This window comes from Ambystoma mexicanum, chromosome 11 (assembly GCF_040938575.1).
Source record: "Ambystoma mexicanum isolate Mex_15411 chromosome 11, UKY_AmexF1_1, whole genome shotgun sequence".
NCBI lineage: Eukaryota > Metazoa > Chordata > Amphibia > Caudata > Ambystomatidae > Ambystoma > Ambystoma mexicanum.
In genome coordinates, this window is record NC_090934.1 from 422,700,041 (window position 1) to 422,721,652 (window position 21,612).

At 44.4% G+C, this 21,612-nt stretch overlaps 1 protein-coding gene across 1 annotated transcript in view; it reads right to left on the reverse strand.

Moving 5' to 3' along the window:
• Nucleotides 1–21,612, reverse strand: part of CREB3L1 (cAMP responsive element binding protein 3 like 1) — a 411,915-nt gene that overhangs the window by 89,542 nt on the left and 300,761 nt on the right. Inside the window, exons 2-3 of the mRNA XM_069623240.1 lie at nt 18,563–18,770; nt 14,162–14,325 (exon numbers count right to left, since the gene is read on the reverse strand). Coding sequence (XP_069479341.1) covers nt 14,162–14,325; nt 18,563–18,770 — 372 coding nt within the window. The remainder of the gene's footprint in view (nt 1–14,161; nt 14,326–18,562; nt 18,771–21,612) is intronic.

Below are 21,612 nucleotides of genomic sequence, written 5' to 3' on the forward strand. Positions count from 1 at the left end.
GAGTTTTGCCTCTGGGCTGGATCGATCCCTGTGATTTTGGATTTGGTGATTTGCTAGGGTGGTAATGGAGCGGCATAATGAGGGGTCTAGTCTTATCTTACCAAGGTGGATTCAATATGTGGTCCCCTTCTTGGGGTTGGTCAGATGGTATCTGGGAAACATCGTTTTGTACAAGTTGTTCCTAGCTATTGGAGAGTTTATGCAACACCACTGCGCAATCATGTCAGAAGCAGCCAGGCATTCTGCTGTTTGGTGCAGCTTGACGTTGCACATCCTTAGCTGCTTTCCTCTACACTTTGAGGAAGGCTTGCTCTGCAGCTCGGTGGTCCGGCCTCATCGGGTATGGTGCACAGTGCTTGTTCTGCTCCTATTACCATGGAAAGGTGCTGAGGATTCCCTCCGCAGTTTCCACAGAGGCAGCGCAGCATCCTGTCCTTCTGACATTTTGATCTTGGTAAGGCACTGCCTTCCCCTTTTTGACTGTGGTCTCCAGCCTAGGCCACCCTGGCACCGGGCTCATGGAGCTCCTTTGCACACTCCAGGGAGTCACCCCAGCGGCTGGCCCTCCACCAACTATAGTACTAAAGTACTTTCTGCGCCCTTTGCTTTTGTCTGCCCCCCTTTGGTGGTTTGCTGTTTGCACAGTGGCTGTCAGGGAACTTTGCCGACCCCCTTTGAGCTATGCATCTTTGGCAGCAACTCATTGGGGTGATTTGGGTTGGACCTTAGTGCTGTGGCTAGGGTTCTGCCTACTACACTTGCCCACTTTAATAACAAATTGATTCTATTGTAAAAGCTAGGCACAGTCTGTTCAGTTTTGCACCGACCTCCACATCTGTTCCACTTGCATTATCTTGCATTATCCATCTGCATGACCCCTGCTGCTTTGTCATCAGGCTACCCCTGGTTGTGAGGGCTTGTCACCTGGGAGAACATTTTCTTTCCCCTTTATCCATTTACTGATTGCCTGCTCCTCCGGGGGTCCTGGACGTTGCTTCTGCCTGCCAGCACGAGACTCTATCTGGCACAGTCTGGGGTGACTGTTAGCTACCCAGACCCAGTGTTGCCCTACCGTGCCTATTCTATCTGCTCCAGCATAACATCACTCTGCCCTCATTTGTGAGGTGAGCCAGCTCTGAGAATTACAGTCCCTCTGTGAGACTGCCTGATGACTACATGCCTCTCAGGGGGCTCTGGGCACGGTGCCTGTCTACTCTACGGCGTATGACTTCAACTTTTCCACTCTCTCTGTGGCGCGTCCATCGGCCACCATCCATCAGCTACGGGCACTTGTTACATCAGCACCCAGTCCGGGTGCAATAATCCACACTTAAATGTTCTTTACCGTCTTTTCCTACTGTTCTCAATTTTTTATAATGTTGTTTACTGATCTTTGTTCTTACACTCCAGTACAGTTGTTTTTCCTGAATACAGCACGCCCAACTTGCCCCTTAGTTCCTACTTTTCTTCTTTATTCCCACCATTGCACTTTATTCCCAACAGTCAAAACAAGTCTATTTTGTATTTATTTTTTATTTTTTTATTGTGTTTTAGCCAAAACCTTGTCTTTTCACAAAAAGAAGAATGTACAATAAATAACAATTACATTTTTTCATACATATAGTTAAATAGATTATAGAGAAAAACACATCATTTCATAAAAACAGAATTAAGAAAAAGAACAAGAGAGAGAACAAAAATCAATTAAGCTGGTCGAGATTCGAAGCACTTCTGTAGAACTCATCAATTTAAGAGTGCCAAGTCACGCAGAAATAATAATATTTCCCCAGTCACGAGACATTCGTGACCCGAGCGTAAACGATCCCAGAAAGCTTGTGTATATAGCCACCACTCCTTATCCACAAATCTCAAGAACATAGCCACCCTGTTCATGTAAGTGCCCGGGCAGTCTATCAGAATGTGCCTAAGTGTCTCAACATACCCTTGATCGCAACGTTGGCACTTATTATCACTATGCTGATCCTTGTGTCTAGAGTGGAGGATTTCCCGTGTTGGTAGTAGACTTAACCTGAATCTTAAAAATTCATTCCTGCCTCTTGCATTGGAAAAGCGGGTTAGGTAACCTGGTAGGTGTCCCTGAGGTTTGTCATATACTAAATTAGAATTAGACAACCTTTTTGACCTTAAATCAACAATAGTTTTTATGCAGTCTTTTCTTTTTAGGCGCTTTTTTAACAAGCATTGGATTGTTAACGAGATCAATAACTGCACTTTCACAGGAATTCAAAATTTCTGAGGCGTAATTCGCTGAACCAGATAGAAAGAGGTTATCATTTTTAACTAATTCCTTTTCAGATCTTAGTACAGGTAATTTTCTTGTGGTTCACAAATTAATTGGAAAACTGATAGTATTCTCCACTCGATATCCCAGCGGAGGGAAAGCAGACCGAATTCCCATCTCAGAGCAGAGATTGGGAGAGACTGAGGGAGGGTAGAAACATTTTTCCACAGTGTGTCTTTTAGTCTTTCCCAATTTATTTTGTTAATTGCAGGATTGAAGTCTATTTTTCTCTCTATGCCTACTCCTATTCTTACTCACTGGTCTTCTCACAGATCTCCTCATCTTCCTACTTCACGCAATATTTCTAATCGTATTTATCCCTCCTCTGATCCCAGAGATTCCTGCATTAATGTTGCACTCTAAAAGCTTCGTCCATCTCCAAGAAAACTCATTCTATTCTTGACATGTTTTTACGACTCAATCTGCATTTTCTATGCGTCACTGAGACTTGGCTCTCATCTCTTAACTCTGCTATTCCTGCTTCCTTATTCACATCTAATACTGTTTTTACTCATACTCCTCCTTCTCTGGGTCGTGGAGGAGTTACTGGTATTCTTTACCAGCCTTCCTCCATGATTCATTCTAACTCCCTTTTGTTACCTACCTTTACTTCCTTTGAATACTCTTTTTCTACTTTTCCTAAGTCTTGTGCTGTGACCTTTCTTTTGATTTATCATCCTCCTGGTCCTCTTTCTACTTTCTATAATGGCATTGATGCTTTACTTAGTGTCGTCCTGCCTTGCTCTAATTCTTTCTTACTAATGGGTGACTTTAATCTACACCTCTCATCTATTCATGCTGTCTCTCCATTTCTTGCTATTAGTGATTCCTATTCTCTCTTTCCCCTTCCTACTCCTCCTTCTCATATTGCTGGACCCTCTCTGGATATTATTTTTATTTCTTCTATGTCTACCTCTGATGTGTCTTTTTATTGTGTTTAATCCTCTGATCATCCTTTGCTTTTCTTCAATATTTATCCTCCTGTTCTTGACACTTGCTTCCCCCCCTCGGGCTCCTACTCCTTTTTTCCATTGCTATCTTCGCACTTTCCATTGAGATCTTCGCACTTTCAATATCCCGTCCTATTTCATTTTCTAAGCTCTCTCAATGGATAATGCTGCTTCGGCTTTCTCCACTTTCCTTTCTACCTCTCTTGATACTCAGTATCCTCTCTCTAAATTTCTTCCTTCTCGTAAGCCTTCCCAGCCCTGGCTTACTCCTCATCTTCACTCCATGCAAAGTGTTCTCCGTCGCCTGGAGCGTCATTGTCATAAATCTCAGTCTATGTTTGATGGTGTGTCCTTCTCTTATTAACATACTTTATATGATGATGTACTCCTTTCTTTTTAACATCTCTATTACTCTGATCTCTTGCACTCTCAATCATTCCACCCCGCCGTCTTTTCCAATCCCTTTCTCGTCTATATCTCCTGCATCTGACTTTGCTAATTTATTCACTTCTAAAGTGAATTCTCTTTGTTTTGTTATATCTCCTATTGCTTTGCCTTCCTCTTGCCCTGTGTCCCCTTCCTATTCTGCTGCAGTTCTTTCTTCATTCGAGCCAATCTCTAATTCTGATACTGCCTTACTCTTATCTCTGGGTCATCCTACTTCTTCTCCCAAAGATCCTGCTCCTTCTACTCTTATTTCTAAAATCTATCCTTCTCTTAATTCCTATATTACCAGTCTTCTTAATATTTCTCTTATCACTTCTACTTTCCCTCTTCTATGCAAACATGCTATTATTCTTCCTGTTCTAAAAAAAACCCTCTGTGGAACCCGCCATTCCTCTAACTTTAGTCCTATTTCTCTTCTTCCTTACCTTTCTAAACTGCTGGAGCATCTCGTCTATTCCCAGGTTTCTTCCTTGGTCACTCTTAATTCTATTTTTCCCCTGCTTCCGGTCTGATTTTCGACCGCTTCATTCCTCTGTGAAATTGCTCTTCTTTCCATCTGTGACTCTCTTCTTTCGGCCCGCTATGCTAATACTCTTCTATTATTATACTCTTGGACTTATCCACTGCTTTTTATACAGTGGACCACACACTACTTCTTCAATCTCTTTCCTCCTTTGGTTTTTCTGGCTCGGTTATCACATGGTTTCCATCTTATCTATCTAATCGCACTTACTCAGTATCCTGGTCTGGTGTTGGCTCTGATTCCTTCCCTCTTTCGCACAGTGTTCCACTAGGGTTCTTTCTTTGTACCTCTCCGTTGGCTAATATTGTCTCTTCTTTTGGGTTCTCTCATCACTTTTATGCTGATGACACCCAATATTTCTATCTTTTTCTTCTTTTACACCTACTATACACACAAATCTTTCTGCCTGTCTCTCCACTATCAAAATCTGGATGTCAGACCACTTTTCTATATTCAGTCCATCTAAGACTGAAGTACTCTTTTTTCCTTCTAATACTATTCCTCTGCCTCTTTCTCCTCCTTTTGTCCTATTTTCCCCTTCTTATCTCCCTTATCCTCGTACTGCTCGCAACCTTCGCCTCCATCTTGACACCAATCTTTCTTTCGCCCATCACATCTTGATCACATCCGGTTCCTGTCCTTTCTATCTTTTCAATATTCATAAAGTTAGCCATCTTCTCACTTTCGGTGCCACTGAGTTTCTAATCTCTTCTTTAATCTTTTCTCGATTATTCTATTGTTCTGTACTTCTATTTGGTCTTCCCGTCCCTCGTCTAGCTGCTCTCAAATCTGTTTTTAATTCCTCTAACCATCTTCTATACTCCTTACCTATTTGCAAGTCTATATCTGCCTCTTTGGCCTCTCTTCGATGGCTACCCTTCCAAACTCAACTTAAAGTTTACTTTCTCTGTTGAGCATTTAAATCCCTTTATGGACTTGCTCCTATCTATCTTACTTCTCTTGTTTCCTTTTGTGTTCCTTCTTGTACTCTTCGCTCTGAAACCCATTTTCTTATAACTGTATCTCGCCCTCCATGTGCTTCTTCTTGTTTCCGTTCTTTTTCTTTATTCCTCCTCTGCACTGGAATGCTCTCCCTCTCTCTTTGCGATCTATTCACTCTTATTTTACTTTCCATGCTGCCCTAAAAACTTTCCTACTGCAACCTTAATTGTATTTTAAGTCTCATTGTAAGGCATTATTTATTGTACTACCCCTTTTCACTTCAATTGTACTGTTAATTGGTTTTGTACAACGCCTTGGCATAAGGCGCTATATAAAAAACAAATAAATACAAAATAAATACAAAGGTACAGATGCGCAAAATTCTGTGAGAAGAAATATTAAATTTAAAAGAAAGAATGAACAATGTGTTCATTGGATATGGGAAGAACCAGTCTGGTCCGGTGGTCTGCTCCCAATTAACTGAAGGTTCTATTTAAGAATGAATGATACTACTTACCAGTTGGATAACTGGTTGTTGAATGGTTTAGATAGTTTCAGGATTCTGTGCTTTAATGTCAGTGGTTCGCTGGTGGAGTTCCTCAAGGACTCTAATCCTCCTGTTTGTTTAAATTGCTAGTAATCTAGGAGTGGAGAAGTGGAATTACTTGCTTCACCGGTTATACAGGCAGCATGGGTCTTGCACCCCGTATGACACTGGTTTAGTCTGCGTTGGCATATTCATATTATTTACAGACACTATTGATTGCCGTACCTAATTGTACTGGGAAATTAGATTGTTTTATGAGACTTTAGCCTCGTTGGCATAAATTGGTATACATGCTAGTTCACACTGTGTCCTCTTCTTGTGGTGGTTTAGCTAACAGGTTTTGCATTGAGAATGCCCTGTTGCATTGCGCCCAACCCAAGAGTCATTCAAATACCCATTTCCTAATATAGGGAGACATTCGTAGCCTGGATTGCACACATATCCTGCATTAAAAAGCTCTCTGCACTTAACCATATTGTACATTTCTGCTGCAAATTGATAGTGGCTATATACTCTAAATACTAGAGAAATGTCACATATATGCTCACACATATGTGGACCACTATTGCACCATTGTATACTAGGTACCACACAGCACCACCGCCTGCTCACTAGTAATATAACAGGAAAATAAAAAACGAAAACACTATTTGCTAATCCTGTTTTTCTCCCTGCTTTCCTCTCTCCCTCTCTCCCCTCCTTCCGCTTTTTCTACTACTGAGCAAATTGACCTCAACCAATGTTACTTGTATGTATGTATGTATGTATATATGCCCATGAATCATGGAATGCAATAACATGTATCTATCACCATTTTGAACGATGCGCTACGCTAAATAACATAACCATATGTATTAATACTCAAGCTATGCTCTTGAATCAATCAATGTGAATTGCCTTTGAATTTCCTTTGGTAAAATAACATCACAGAAATTGCCACAACCTTGATAAAGACCCTTAGGTCGAAACGCATGTTGGCTGTTCTGTTCCTCGTCAATGCCCTACTGCGTCTATGATTATAATTGTAACCTGTCACAAGGACAAGTCGGACCCTGATACAGCGCTACTTGTATTTACTGAATGTGCCATCACATTACCAACAAATAAAACATAGGAGAGACCTCATTGAGAAATAATGCAAGTGCAAAGTTGCCGTTGGTCCTTCTTTTCTCCAAATCTTCTTAGCATTTGGATCACAAGTGAACGGCCAGAGCCAATGTCAACTTCTAAGCAGTGGATAGCAAGGGAGTAGCAACATCTCTATCACCTTTAGGCATTGGATCACAAGAGAATAGCAAGGGCAGCTACTTAAAAATGGGTTTCAAGAGGCTGGCCGTAATAACTGTCATCTCCTTAGCATTGGATCACAAGAGAACAGCCAGAGCCGCTGTCCTCTTCTAAGCATTGGATCACAAGAGAATAGCAAGAGTCAGTGTCACCATCGAAGTGTTGGATTGAAAGAGAAAAGCAGGAGTCACTGACACATTCTAAGCATTCGATCGCAAAACAATAGCAAACATTGTTGTCCCCTTATAAGCACTGGATTGCATGACAGTTACAAGAGACACTGGCATGCTTCAAGGTTTGGATTGCAAGAGAATAGCAAAAGTCACTTTCACCTCCTAAGGATTGGTTTGCAAAAGAATAAAAAGATGTTTTGTCCCCTTCTGAGCAATGGTTAGCAATAAAATATTGAGAGTCGCAATGGTCGCTATGAAGTTCTATGCATTGGATAGCAAGAGAATAGGAAGACTTGCTATCACCTTCTAATCATTGGAATGCAAAAGAATAGGAGTTTCTGTCCCCTTATAAGCAATAGATTTTAAAAGAACAGCAAGAGGCCCTGTCACCTTCTAAACATTAGATAGCAAGACAATAGCAATAATCATTGTAATCCCTGGATTGAAAAAGAATAGAAAGAGTCCCTGTCACCTTCTATTATGATTATTATTAGTATTATTAGTATTATTACACTTTTATTGCGTATAACAGACCACATGCCCATAGGCCTCAGGGCGCTCAAGCATTGGATAGCAGTAGAATAGCAAGAGTCACTGTCACCTTCTAATTATTGGATTGCAAAAGAATAGAAAGAGTTTTTGACCCCTTCTGAGCAACAATTTGCAATAGAATAGCAAGAGTAGCTATGACGTTCTAAGTATTGGATAGCAAAAGAATAGCTAGAGGCCCTGTCACTGTCTAAGCAATGGATTGCAAAAGAATTGCAAGAGACCCAGTCACCTTCTTAGCAATCGATTGCAAACAAATAGCAACAGACCCTGACACCTTCTAAACATTGGATCGCAAGAGAATAGCAAGAGACCCAGTCACCTTCTTAACAATCGATTGCAAAAGAATAGCAACAGACCCTGACTCCTTCTAAACATTGGATGGCAAGAGAATAGCAAGAGACCCTTGGGCCTTCTAAGCATTGGATCGCAACAGAATAGCAAGAGTCACTGTCAACTTCTAATTATTGGATTGCAGAAAAATAGAAAGAGACCCTGTCACCTTCTAAGAATTGGATCGCAACAGAATAGCACGAGACCCTTGCACCTTCTAAGCATTGGATCGCAACAGAATAGCAAGAGTCACTGTCAACTTCTAATTATTGGATTGCAGAAAAATAGAAAGAGACACTGTCACCTTCTAAGCAATAGATCTCAAGAGAATAGCAAGAGTCACAATGACGTTCTAAGCATTGGATGACAAGAGAATAGGAAGAGCTCCTGTCACCTTCTAATTACTGGATTTCAAAATATTAGAAAGTATAGATGAGCAGACCAATACGTCATTGTTAAGCTCCACCCCATCACCTCCGTCATGCTGGAATGACAGGGAAAGTGTTGTAGGTATGACACTAAGCATTGTCCCGATGCTGCATCGAGTGTATGAGAGACGTTAGTCACATTATAGGATATATTGCAGCAAGCTTATATGTCTCCTCTACCTTGCGTTACAGCATATATACATTTACTTTGCCGCTTCTGACTTGTTTCTTTGATAATTATGAGCTCTTCAGACTTAACTACATGTTTCTCCTGTTGCTTTAGTTACATCTTTTAATCTTTTGAATATTCACAGATCGTTTCAGTGCATCCATGTGTGTCAGTACAAGGATACATTTGTTACGGTTGACAACCGTATCGAATCTACCCTCATACTGAGACAGCAGACAGATGTCGACAAACAGCAATGAACATTGAAGAACTGTAAAGAAAATCTAACAGTTTCAGAGTGACGTCTTGAAGTAAAGACACATGGATGCAACGAAATGATGTGTGAATATTCAAAAGAATAAAAGATGTAACTAAAGCAACCAGAGAAACATGTAATTAAGTCTGAAGAACTCGTGAGTATCAAACAAACAAGTAAGAAGTGATGAAGTAAATGTTTATATGTGGAAACGCAAGGTAGAGGAGACATATAGAAGCTTGCTGCGATATATAACCTATAATGTGACTAACGCGGCCATGGGGAAAAATATGGACATTAGACTCGTATTGAATCTTACCGAGCTACCTCAGAAAAAGACCATGGCTGCAGGGATGGGAGACACTGGAAAAACCGCTTTGTGTGAAGGATGGAGAGGAGCCTCTTCTTGGTTTGGGATCAAGCATGTCAAACAAGGAATCATTGCAAGGCACAAAGGGAGTCAAGAGGATAAGCCATGGACATGATACATAGTTCTCTTAGATTAAGCTAAGAAGAAAACATCACAAATGCTAACTATTGGATAACTAAAAATGCAGAAAGCATATGTGGGATGGAGTGACCAAGCCTCCAGAGGCCAAGACGAGCAATAGCACATAGCACAATTAAATCAAATAGCAGTAAATAAGAGGTTGAGATTGACAAATGTGTGGTTTTATCACACGTGACTCAGAGGGTGAAACAAGGGCGAATCATTAAGTTCCAGGTGAAGATAAGGGTGTACCCACACTCCCTCAAAGATCCCAGAGCAAGGAATAGGCTGCAACATTAATTACAAAGGAGAATGACAGAACAAGGAATAGGCTAATGTCGTGACCGATGAGAGATGATAGACTAATTGAAACAAGTGGGTAGTAGTCCGACGTGCTTCTCTGCACCTGGGTTTCAATTTGCTTACGTGCTGCTAACGAGACAAAAGTCCAAGGTTGGGAGAGAATGCCAACCAATCATATGAGTCCATATAGTAACCTGTTATACAAAGTTGCACAGGCAAATCCGCTACTGTATTCTGTTATAATCAGTATTAAAAGTATTTAGAGGTAGTTCAAGGCATGCCTACTAGATGGGGGGCAGCCAATGAAGGTATTAACACTACACATTATACTATAGGTACATATATTCCTTAACCAACCCCTCCCTTCAATAGGTTTTAAGTTTGCCACATAGGATGTCATCATAGCTGACGCTTATTGAGGTATAAAGCCTTTGTGTAATTAAAATTGTGTGTGAGTGTGCAGACTACTGCTAGTGCCGTACTTTATTTTGAACTGATAATAAAGCAGTACGGCCATATTCTTGGGGTCTGTCCGGTTATTTGAGTCTCGGGTCATTTAGTATGGTAATTCAATTCTGCGTATAATAAAAGCTTCAAGGTGCTATTGAACAAAAGAGTTTCTGGCCCCTTATAATTGTAATAGAATAGCGAGAGACCGTTTCACCTTCTAAGCAATGGATCGCAAGAGAATAACAAGAGTTGCTATGACTATCTAAGCAATTGATGGCAAAAGAATAGGAAGAGACCCTGTCACCTTCTAAGCAATGGATCACAAAAGAATAGCAACCGACCCTTTCACCTTCTAAGCATTGGTTCACAAGAGAATAGCAAGAGTCGCTATGACGTTCTAAGCACTGGATAGCAATAGAATAGGAAGAGTAGCTGTTACCTTTTAATTATTGGACTGCAAAAGAATATAACGAGTTTCTGTCCTCTTATAATTGCAAAAGAATAGTGAGAGAACCTCTTTCCTTCTAGGCAATGGATAGCAAAAAAATAACAAGAGTCACTATGACGTTCTAAGCAATGGATCGTAAGAGAATAGCAGGAGACCCTGTCATCTTCTAAGCATTTGTTCAAACGAGATTAGCAAGAGTCACTGTGATGTTCTAAGCACTGGATAGCAAGAGAATGGGAAGGGTCGCTGTCACCTTCTAATTACTGGATCTCAAGTGAATAGCAAGAGTTGCTGTCACCTTTTAAGCGATGGATTGCAAGAGAATAGCGGGTTATGCACTAGTCAGCTCACATCATATCCTGCCCGTCTTTATGAAGTCTTGCGCATTACAGACCCTTCTAAAACTGGTGTCGGTTAAGCTTGTTTTAAGGTTAAATGATAGGAGACTGATGGAAGTGTCCGTCGGGCCAGCTGGGAAATTGTGGCACTGCCCACTGCCGATAGTCCATATTTATGTTCCTCAGTCGCGGGGCTGTCGCTGCGGCATGTATTGTGGGATTGTGTGTTATATCTCCATGCAACACACCTTGGGTCCCAATGATTGCCCCTTATGGAACGCTTGTGGTTTGTGTACCTTATACCTAGCACCTCAACCAAGAAGACTGTTCCTCTGTCGCCTTTGGTGCTAGGCAACGTGTTTTCCTGGATGAAACTTTCAAAGAAGGCTCTTGTGCAGCCCAAAGTCTCTGAAGGTCAGACATGAGTGGGAGATTCTGCAAACTGAAAAGAACCAAGTCCTGAACATAGATCTTCAAAAAAGGCCCCATCTGTGTTTCTTCAGGGAAAACCGATGCAACAATCGGAGCTGTGGCTGTGGATCTCGCAAGGAGGAGAAGCCAGCGGGTTGGGCTGGATTAGGCGGTCTGGATCCCAGCAGTGTGGAGCCAGTTGTCCTGGAGCTCAATCTGTCGTAGGGCACCAAAGATCATGTGACATCATAATACAGAACTGTTGATGGGTAATTGTCAACAATGGAAACATATTCTAGTTTAGTGTGACATCTATTAGACAACAAGGGGGATGTTTTAATTGTCTACGATGTCCTTCAGCAATCCAAGGTGAAATGACCCTTGTGGTTGATAGGTGTCAATCTACCATGTGTTGATGTTTATGTCCCCCATGGTAGTCCCCTTTTCAGCTTTGCACTGACCCTATGTACCAGCAGTACATAGTATGGTTAGGGCAGGCATTAAGAAGCTATAGGTGACCTTGGCCAAAAGAAAATACCTGTGGTGCTGCCTTCCTCTCCCACCTCAATCTATTTGCATATTGGCACCCGCTTCCCTCTCCACTCCAATCGAGGGTAAGGGGGGCCAAAGAAAATGCCATTTCCTCCATTGTGTGGGCACGCCAGTGGAAGTTGACTCTCATAGTCTACTGACGTCATGCGGGTGGGGTGAATATAGCATTTAGAAACACCTCAATGCGCCAATGGCTTCCTATCTAAGCCATAGAAAAGGGGTCTTTCAGTGGGGGCCCCAGCTCCATCAATACAGCCAGGTCACCTGCCAACCTGACCCTTGCACCAGTCTGTTTACCAGGAGGCTGTTGCTAACTATATCCATCCATGCCCCCAGTGCTTTAAGTGGGCCGGGGGCCAGCTGGGGCTGGGCCCTGGCAGTCTCCAAAAAGTGGGGCTGAGCCGGGGCCCTGCGGGGCCCCCCGGTCCCACTACAATTTTGGCGGGACGCATTATCCCGACGCAGCCGCGGCTGCAGCCGCAACAGGATATGCGCCCGCCATTAAGTGAGGGGAGCTGACTGAAGTGCCAGCCAGCCACACCGCCGCTGTAGCTGGCTGGCACTTCTGTCAGTCACTATAACTTCCTCTGGTGACCCCTCACTGGAGGGCTTACCAGATGAAGTTACTGCCCCTTTGTTTCCCAGGTCACCAGGGGTCTTTAACCCTCAGCGAACCTGGGGATTACATTAAATATTTAGAGGTTTATAAAAGATGGCTTGAATTGTGCACTTTTCAAGCCATCTTTTATAAAGATAGAAATGTTTAAAATGATGACTTGAAAAGTACGCAAACCATAAGGTATGCACACAAATATATAACTGTCATATATTTGTGTGCGTACCTTACTATGGTTTGTGTACTTTGCAAGCCATCTTTTATAAACAGATATTTATAAAAGATGGCTTGCATGGTACACAAACCATAGTAACGTACGCATACAAATATATAAATGCTAAAATGCATTTATATATTTCTTTGCTTACCTTACTATGGTTTGTGTACTTTTTAGGCCACGCCCATTCCATAAGCCACGCCCCCAAATGAGGGCCCCCTCGATTTCTTAACCCAATTAAAGCCCTGCATGCCCCTCTCACCATCACTGCATTTCCCGTTTGGGGTGTTGTAGGATATTTAAGTGTGTATACCAAGAGTGTCTCTAAAGTCTTTATTAGCGAGATGCTGGACTCCCCTTTATGCTAAAGTGCCTTATTTTTACATGGTTTGCAGGATATTGTGTAGTGTGGCATCGCGGTGTTCTTTTGTACTATCTACTGATAACTGATGAAAAATATTTGAAAAGTTGTTAATTCAACTAAACAAATAAATATATTTAAAAAAAAGACAATCTACTTTAAATTGTGGTTCCCCAACCTCGGCCAAGCAGAGAGCGCAGGCACCATTTGGAGCAATGCTTGGGCGGAACAATGTCTCCGGCTGACCTGCCAGTTGTTTGGCCCCAGACAAAGACACATGACTTTAGACCTTGCAAAGGCTGGCCAGGCGACTCCAATAACTGCAGGAACTTCTGAAGGAGAGAGCAGAACATGCAGGGAATTACAAGCAGCAGGAACTGATGCTAACATGGGTTATAAGGGAAACGTCACAGGGAGCACTAGGTGCTGGGGCAAGTTCGGGACTGGTAGAGAAATTAAAGGACAGCAGGAAATGTAGGGCTGATGGGGCAATGCACGAGAAAGGGCGTTCATGCTTCCTGGTGAGTCTTTACTCAGAAACAGGAAGAAGGCTGGAGGGTCAGGCTTTCCTATTGTTTCTGAGTACAGTGTCATCAGGCAGCCCATGAAGCCAAAGCCACGGTTACATGGGCTGTCTGCAGGTGTCAGTACTTCTGTTTAGAAAAAAGAGAAACGGGCGATGTATTTTCTGTTTATCTAAACCAAAGTGCTGACACCTGCAGGCAGCCCGTGTAACCGTGCAGTGCTTCGGCTATACAGGCTCCCTGAGGTGTTGGCGTGGGTAAGGCTAGTCGGGGATGGGTCTCGGCAGGACCCAGGCTCGAGAGCCCTTTCTGGAGACTGCCATCCCCAGCCCACTTGAAGCCCTGGGAGTAGTAACTCCACAGAAGAGGTAGGACTGGCAGAGGGACTGCAGGTAGATGTGCAGCAACTGCGGAGAGAAGGGTCAACACAGAGAGAGCAGAAACACTTGAATGAAGGAAAGAGGTTTAAGAAGAAGATATGGTTTTCCGGAAGGTATCTGCCTCCAGGCCAGGCTTTCACAAACATGCAACACCCAGGTACTCACGTCAGGCAGTGGCTGGTGCCTGTGCATAGGGTTGTACTCTGCCTGTGGAGGCATGCTGTTGACTGCTGCCTGTGGCTCTACTGACTCCGGGTGCAGGTTCTGCTCCTGCTTCACCAGGATAGTGCGGAGCTCGTGTTCCAGAGCCCAAGCCCCACTTTCCAGGTCTAGAGAATGAGAAATGAAGTATGGATTTACTCAAAAAGCAGCACAAGTGCATGTCTTAATTACAGGACAGCCACACAGCAAAGATGCAGGAAGTACACAGTTAAAATGCACGATGGCTGTACAGCCAACTGCAGGATTGCCAAAAAGTCGAATGCAGGAAAGCATATCCAAAAATCAAGACAAACACAAAATCTATCTAAACGACAGCCATACAGCACACATGCAGGAAAATCACAGTCAAAGTGCAGGATCGCCCCACAGTGAAATGTAGGAAAGGCATAACCAAAATGTAATACAAACACATAGTCTAACAAAAGGACCGCCATGCAGCACAAATGCAGGAAATTCACAGTCAAAATGCAGGATTGCCAAACAGCCACATGTAGGAAAGGGATATCTAAAAAGCAATACAAACACACAGTCTAACTACAGGACAGCCATGCAGCACAAATGCAGGAAATTCACAGTCAAAATGCAGGATTGCCAAACAGCCACATGTAGGAAAGGGATATCTAAAAAGCAATACAAACACACAGTCTAACTACAGGACAGCCATGCAGCACAAATGCAGGAAATTCACAGTCAAAATGCAGGATTGATAAACAGCCAAATAAACGTGTGGCTTAACTAGTGGATGGATAGCAACATAGCAAAACAAAATTCAAAATAAACCCACTATCTCACTGGATGTTCTGCATACAAAGAAATTATAGGAAATTCACAGGCAAAATATTGGTTAAACCGCCAGTCTCATAGGAGGGTGGCAACAAAGCAAAGGTGTAAGAAAGAAGCAGTAAACTTGGGGGATAAGCAGAGCCTAACTACAAGATAGCCACACACTGCAAGACACATTCAGTTGAAATGCAGGGTAAAGTAAACATGCAGCCCAACTACCTGGCAGCCAATCACCAAACATGTATTAAATACACAGTCGAGCTGTAGGCACACAAAAGTGCAGGGAAGACACAACCAAAATGGAGCATGTACATAGAGCCTAACTTCAGGGCAGATTTAAGGACATGTCAGTATAGATGACCTGACTGCCATGCTGCGGGAAAAGCACAGCCAAACAGTGGCTAAACTGACAAATGACAGAATATAAAGAAAGCAAATCTACAGGACAGTCACAATCAAACTAAAGAATTAACACACAGGCAAACTGCAGCACATGCAGACAGCAAAACTGCAGCACATGTACAGAGTGAAACTGCAGAAGCGGCACAAATATAAACTGCAGAGCAGTCACAGCCAATCTGTGGGGAAAACACAAAGGCAAAATGCACAATGGCATACGGTGAAAATGCAGCAAGATCCCACAACTGAGGAGTGAGCCGGTCTGGAAATAAAATGCCAATAACGTTACCGGCAGCTTTTCCGGCCCAGCTCACTCCGAGTCTGCCAATAGGGGCTGTGAACTATCAGCAGGCCTGACCTGCCGGTAATTCGTGCCCCTAGCGGCACATAATTCACTGAAGCACCGGCAGCATTACTAACAGTGCTGGTGCTTCAGTGTTCCTGTTCCCATGGAGTCCTCTGGCACTCCATGGGAATGGGAACTGACAGTTCCGCTTCCGCCCGTAATATCCCGGTATTACCAGGATATCGGGTGGTGGAAATGGTAAGCCGAGGTTGCCAGTAGGCCGCCAGTACTGAGGGGCACTGTCTCACTTCAACAAAACATAGACTGCGAGACAGGTACAGCAAAACGGTAGGTAGAACACAGCACTAAGATACCGGTAAGTTAAAATACAGGTACAGCCAACATATAGAATAAGCACACCAGAACTTAAGGAAACAGTCAAACGACCCTGTAATCACAAAGCCAATTTGTAGGTAAAACAGTGAAACTTCAGACTGAACACAGAGTCAACTCCCAGGTGACGCACAGCCACCCTACCAGTTAAAAACACAGCGAAGTAGCAGGTTAGACATGAGGAAATTCTGCAGGATAGCAACAACCAAACTGCAGGAAAATTATTCACAGACGAATTGCAGGGAAGTCATATAAAAAGACTGCAGGAAAGGCAGGGACAAGAATGGCTTGATGTTCACAGCCAAACTGCTGAGCAGGCAACAAAACTGTAGTTTAAGTGCAACTGAAAAAGAAGAATGTCCACACACTAAGGGCATGTATTTTCGTCCTGAATTCCCATAAGGAATCCTTGTAGGCTCCGCCCACCCTGGCACATTTTAAAATTCTGATAGGGCCAAACTCCAGAATAAAAGCAACCAAACTATGAACTCCAGAATAAAAGCAACCAAACTATGGGGCGATCATGCAGAAGGGAAGATGCCGGCAAAAAGCAGCATACATATACACAGCCTGTGGATAAGACACAGAGACAGCCAAATTCCTGCTAACTGAAATGGCAGTGCACAGGAGACAGCACATTTTAGACAACACACACGGCCATGCCACAGGATAGACACTGCAAAAACCCCCTGGATAGATTCAGCCAAACTGCAAAATAATTACATATGCAAACTGCAAGACAATTGAGTCCACTTGCAGGATGAACAAAGACAAACCTTAGGTAAGGAACGTCAAACTGCAGCACAGACAGAGCGAAACAGGAGAGCACATGGTCAAACTGTGGAAAAAGTGCACAGCCAACCCACAAAATCGAAACCACGCAAAACAGCGGTGCACTGTACGATACAATACGGGAAAAAAGTTAAACCTGCATTTTACGATTGAAAGACAGGCTAAGCCAGTGTACAGGCAAGACAAATAACAAATTTCAGTACAGAAACACAGCCAGACCTGTGAATAATCAAAGAGCCAAACTTCAGTAAAGATGCCACCAAATTGCAGTATAAACAAACAGTTAACTGCAGAATGAACAGACACACTGCTTCACAAACCAGCAGCCAAACTGTGGGAAGACAAACAGTCAAAACACAAGGTAGACACTATAAAAATGCAGCGCAAGCACACCACACTGCAAGACAGGCCCAGTCAAATGCAGGATAGACGGAATGCCAAACTGCAGACCAAACAAATAAAGCACACTGCATGCATAGGCCAAACTATATAGCAACACACACCCACCAGCCCACTGCAAGACAATAACATAGCTCACCTACATCCAGCTCTGCGCATGTACATCAATCCTGAAATGAAGCCACCTTAGACATTCTTGTACTAATAATGGGATCTACACATAGCTCTGCCAATGCACTTCAGTATTGACCGGAGGCATCTTCACCCAATTTCAGCAGCGAGGCAAAGACATAGCTTTCTCGATGCACCTCAATTCTGACCTCCAGTAATCCCAGCCAATGTGATACTGGGACCCTCAAGCAACTCTGCTTCCGCGCCTGGGTTCTGACCTCCAGCACCTCTCCTCTGCTATTCCATTACTGGCTCTGCCAATACACCTCAGTTTGCTGTTCCTGTACTGTGACCCACACACTATGTCATGTAGAGCTGGCTTTAGGGCAGGATGGGCCGGGCAACTTCCCAGAGCGCCATTAGCCCCCAGGGTGCATCTCGGGTTGGAGAAGTGTCATTTTGAAATTAAATGCGCTTGCAGGAACGTGCGCATTTAAAAACAATAGAGTGGGCCAATAATCATCCTAATAGGGTGATGTGGCACCTTATTGTTAAATGCGCCGGCTCCCATGAGCACATTTAATTTTAAAATGACATTTCTCCCACCACAAAAAGACATTTGGTGCCTCCACCCCCCAAATGACCATGGGCGTGGCGGGAGGGGGGCGCCAAATTGTTCTTTTTCAGCCCGGTGTGCTGCTGCCACTAAGGCCAGCACTGATGTCACGCATCCCAATCCTGACCTGCCGCACGCCCACTACAGTCTGCGTCCTGGAACCCACATGCAGCCTCGCCAGGACACTTCAGGTACTGCCCACAACACTCACTGATATGCCAGTACTGTGCCCCACACACAGCTGTGCCAAAGCAGTGCAATAATGACCTTCAGCACCCCCTGCTCTTCCAATACTGCCAGTGTACTGCAAACCTTGAACCCGCGTACTCTTTAACGTACTCTCAATGCTGCAACGCACGCACTCCTGACAATAAGCAGCGTCTGCTATCCCTAGGGAGCTCTGCCGATGCACCTCAATACTGAGATACAGGCCCCTCCTGCTGTTGCTGCTTCGGGCTCCGCCAGCGGGCCTCTATCCCAGCATATGGCGCCTCCTACTATTCCAGTTGGAGCTAGCGCCTGCACATTGCCCAGACTCCGCTGGTATTATTTGCCCTTGGCTCACCATCGTCGTCCTCCTCAGTCTTCACGGACAGGAGGGGGCTCTGTGGCGCGGAGTCCCCGCAGAGCGAGTAGCTGTGCTCGGCCTGGATGTCCGGAGTCTGCGGGTCGAGGTCCATGTCCAGCAGAGGGTTCCTCTCGGCCAGGGCCGGGTCATCGAAGAAGCTGTTGAAGAGCTCGTTGGAGAAATCTTCCAGGTTCTCCGAGAGGTGCTGGGAAGAGAGATGGGAGAGCGTTAGGAAACAGCCAGCGAAGTGCAGGCAGACAAAGGAGGGGTGCAGCCATAGGCCACTAGGCCAATGCCCCAAGTGCAGACCAAATGTGCTAGCGTGGGACCGTTTTGGGGGGTCAAAATGGAGCCGTTTTTTGGACAGTGGTTTAAGAAGTGACTTCACTGTACAGATGGTAATTATTTCCAGTGTTACTGAACAAATACTCTTTAAATGCACTATTTGAAACACATTTACCCCCCAAACATCCCCTCTGTTTATTAATCAAAAGGCCTTTCATGAAAGGAAAGAATTGCAATTTGTGAAAATGTGGCCACTTTTCATTGGTGCCCAAGCCAATTTTATACAACAGTTTGACCCTGGCAGACACTGTGAAAATGTTGGGGGTGCTTGTGTAGAAGCGCATAATAAATAAATAATCAATCAATCACAGACTGCGGTGCGCACGGGAGGGGTGCTGTGCATGCAGTACAGCACTTGCACCGCCAGTCCATCTGCCTTCTACAGAGGGCAGCCTGGGCATTTGCTGTGCCAGGTCGCTTGCACCACCAGTCCATCTGCCTTCTACAGAGGGCAGCCTGGGCATTTGCTGTGCCAGGTCGCTTGCAGCAACAGTGCATTGCTTTGAACTGTACCCAGGAGCTAACTGGAGCACAGGGCATACCCAGCACAGGGCAAACTGAATGGCCCAAAGCAATGCTGAGCTTGAAAGGGATTCCTGGACCATGAATGTATGTATGTTGAATATAAGAATGTGTTTTCTTTTCTGTATACTTTAAGGTCTTTATAAAACATACACCTATGTGACATTTACTCGACCTTCCTACATTTGTATAATATAGTTCACAGCAGTGCAATATTAAACAAACTGATGATGTAGTTACACATTTACAATAGTAGAATGTTTCTATAGAGTCACACCCTGGTGGATAGATCACGTGTTCAGTGCTGGCCTCTCATACGGTGCCGTGCTGCTCTGGATAAGCTCAAATCCTGGGGTAGGCCTAGCTCAGCCTCGCATCCTTCCGTGGTCGATACATTGGGCTCCATTAGATAAGGACGTTATTATTATTATTAAAATGTTGCTGCATATTCTAAAAGCAAGGTCAGGACATTCCATGGAAAGCCCCGCCAGATCCCGGTTCAGTAGAAAGTGTGCTACTATTGGATGACTACTCAGGCAATTCACCAGTGAGGACGCTGTACATTGACGGGTAAAGGGACGAGATGTACTGAAATGCCTGGAGAGGAAGCGCCTTGCAAGAGAGCTGGTAGGTGGGAATGGATAGGTGGCAGAAGCAACATTCAAGCTTTGGGGCGCCATAGGAGGAGTCAGGCCACTAGGAGAAAATGACTTGAGGGACCAAAGAACGACTCCTTTTTTGTATGTAGTCCACTTGCCCCCAAAGGGTTGCTTCAAACTCAAGACAGAAGGTTATTTGAGGATGTTAAAGCGAATCAACGATTATTTACATAAATATGCAGCCTCGTTGCCTTATATTTGAGCATCTCCAGCGATTGAGATCAAAGGTTATCTAGTCAGTCTAAAGGCCAAGAGCCTTCCCTTTGGGACACCTGGGTCCAGGGGTGGGCTGGCCTATAGGAAACTCCAGAGGCTTCCCAGTAGGCCTCTGCACCCTGGGACTCTTTAGTGTGGTAACCTATGTTATTTCCAAATGTTCTTATAGGAAAAGGGTTGAGCTTGCTGAAAATGTGTAACATGGGGCCACTTTGGAAATTATTTCCAGGGCCTCTTTGGGTCCCCAGTCCGCCCCTGCCTGGGTGCATTGGCCTGGAGTGTGTAGCCCCTTTCTGGGTCACAGATCTTCATTCTTGGGAAAATGGGAGGGATGTCATTTCTACTGAAGTTAGAGGTGTCTGTGACTTTGCTCAATGAAGATGGATAACAGCAGCTGAGACCCCAGCGCAGTAGGCTGCCCTCGCCACATCCCAATCCCCCTGATGTCCTACTCATCACTGCTCTTGCCCCAGAGAAGCAGCACTGGGGCCCTTCCCTGGTTTCCCCGGGGGGGGCGGGGCATGGGTCCGCACCCTGCGGCACTCCAGAGGTTTGTGACTACCACTCGCATGAGCCCTCAACATTGATCATAATAGCGAGGGCTGATGGGAGTTGCGATACAAAACATCTGGAGAGCCAAAGGTTGCCGATCGCCTGACTAGAGGCTGAGTGGGGCTTTAATCACCCTCAAGTGACTCTCATTTGGGGGGGTGACTCTCGTTTCCCCCCTCATTTTCGCCACAAAGAGAGCTTGGACTTGGCCCCGTCCCACTCCTCTTCCCTCGACCGTCCCACTCCTCTTTCCTCGACCGGTCTAACACGATGTTGCCATCGTCGCCCTCCTGCTTCTCCAGCAGTGCCCGTCAGTGATTCAGATTTTCACATCAGTGTGAACGTCTTCCAGGTAGAGTACCATAGCAGTAACGCGACACTGTTAGAGTCTTATAACGCTGAGACTACTTGCGGAGGAGCTCCAGAATTGCAGTGTCCTTTTGCACAGACAGTTCACTTCAGAAGGAAGTCACCACTCTTGGGGGGTCCTGTCACCCTTGGCAGTGTACTCCTGGATGAAACGTGCCCTATTGGAACCCTGTGTGACTTACAAGACACTGCTGGGGTCTTTTAACACTGTTAATGCGCCTATGGAGCAAGTCCACACTTCTGGGGTTCTGTAGCACTGGCAAGGCAGTAGTGATGGAGGAAGCTCACACTACTAGAATCTTATAGCACAGTAAGTGTGTTTTTGAAGGAAGCTCGCGTTTCTAAAGTCTGCTAGCACTGACAGTGTACCGCTGGAAGAACACT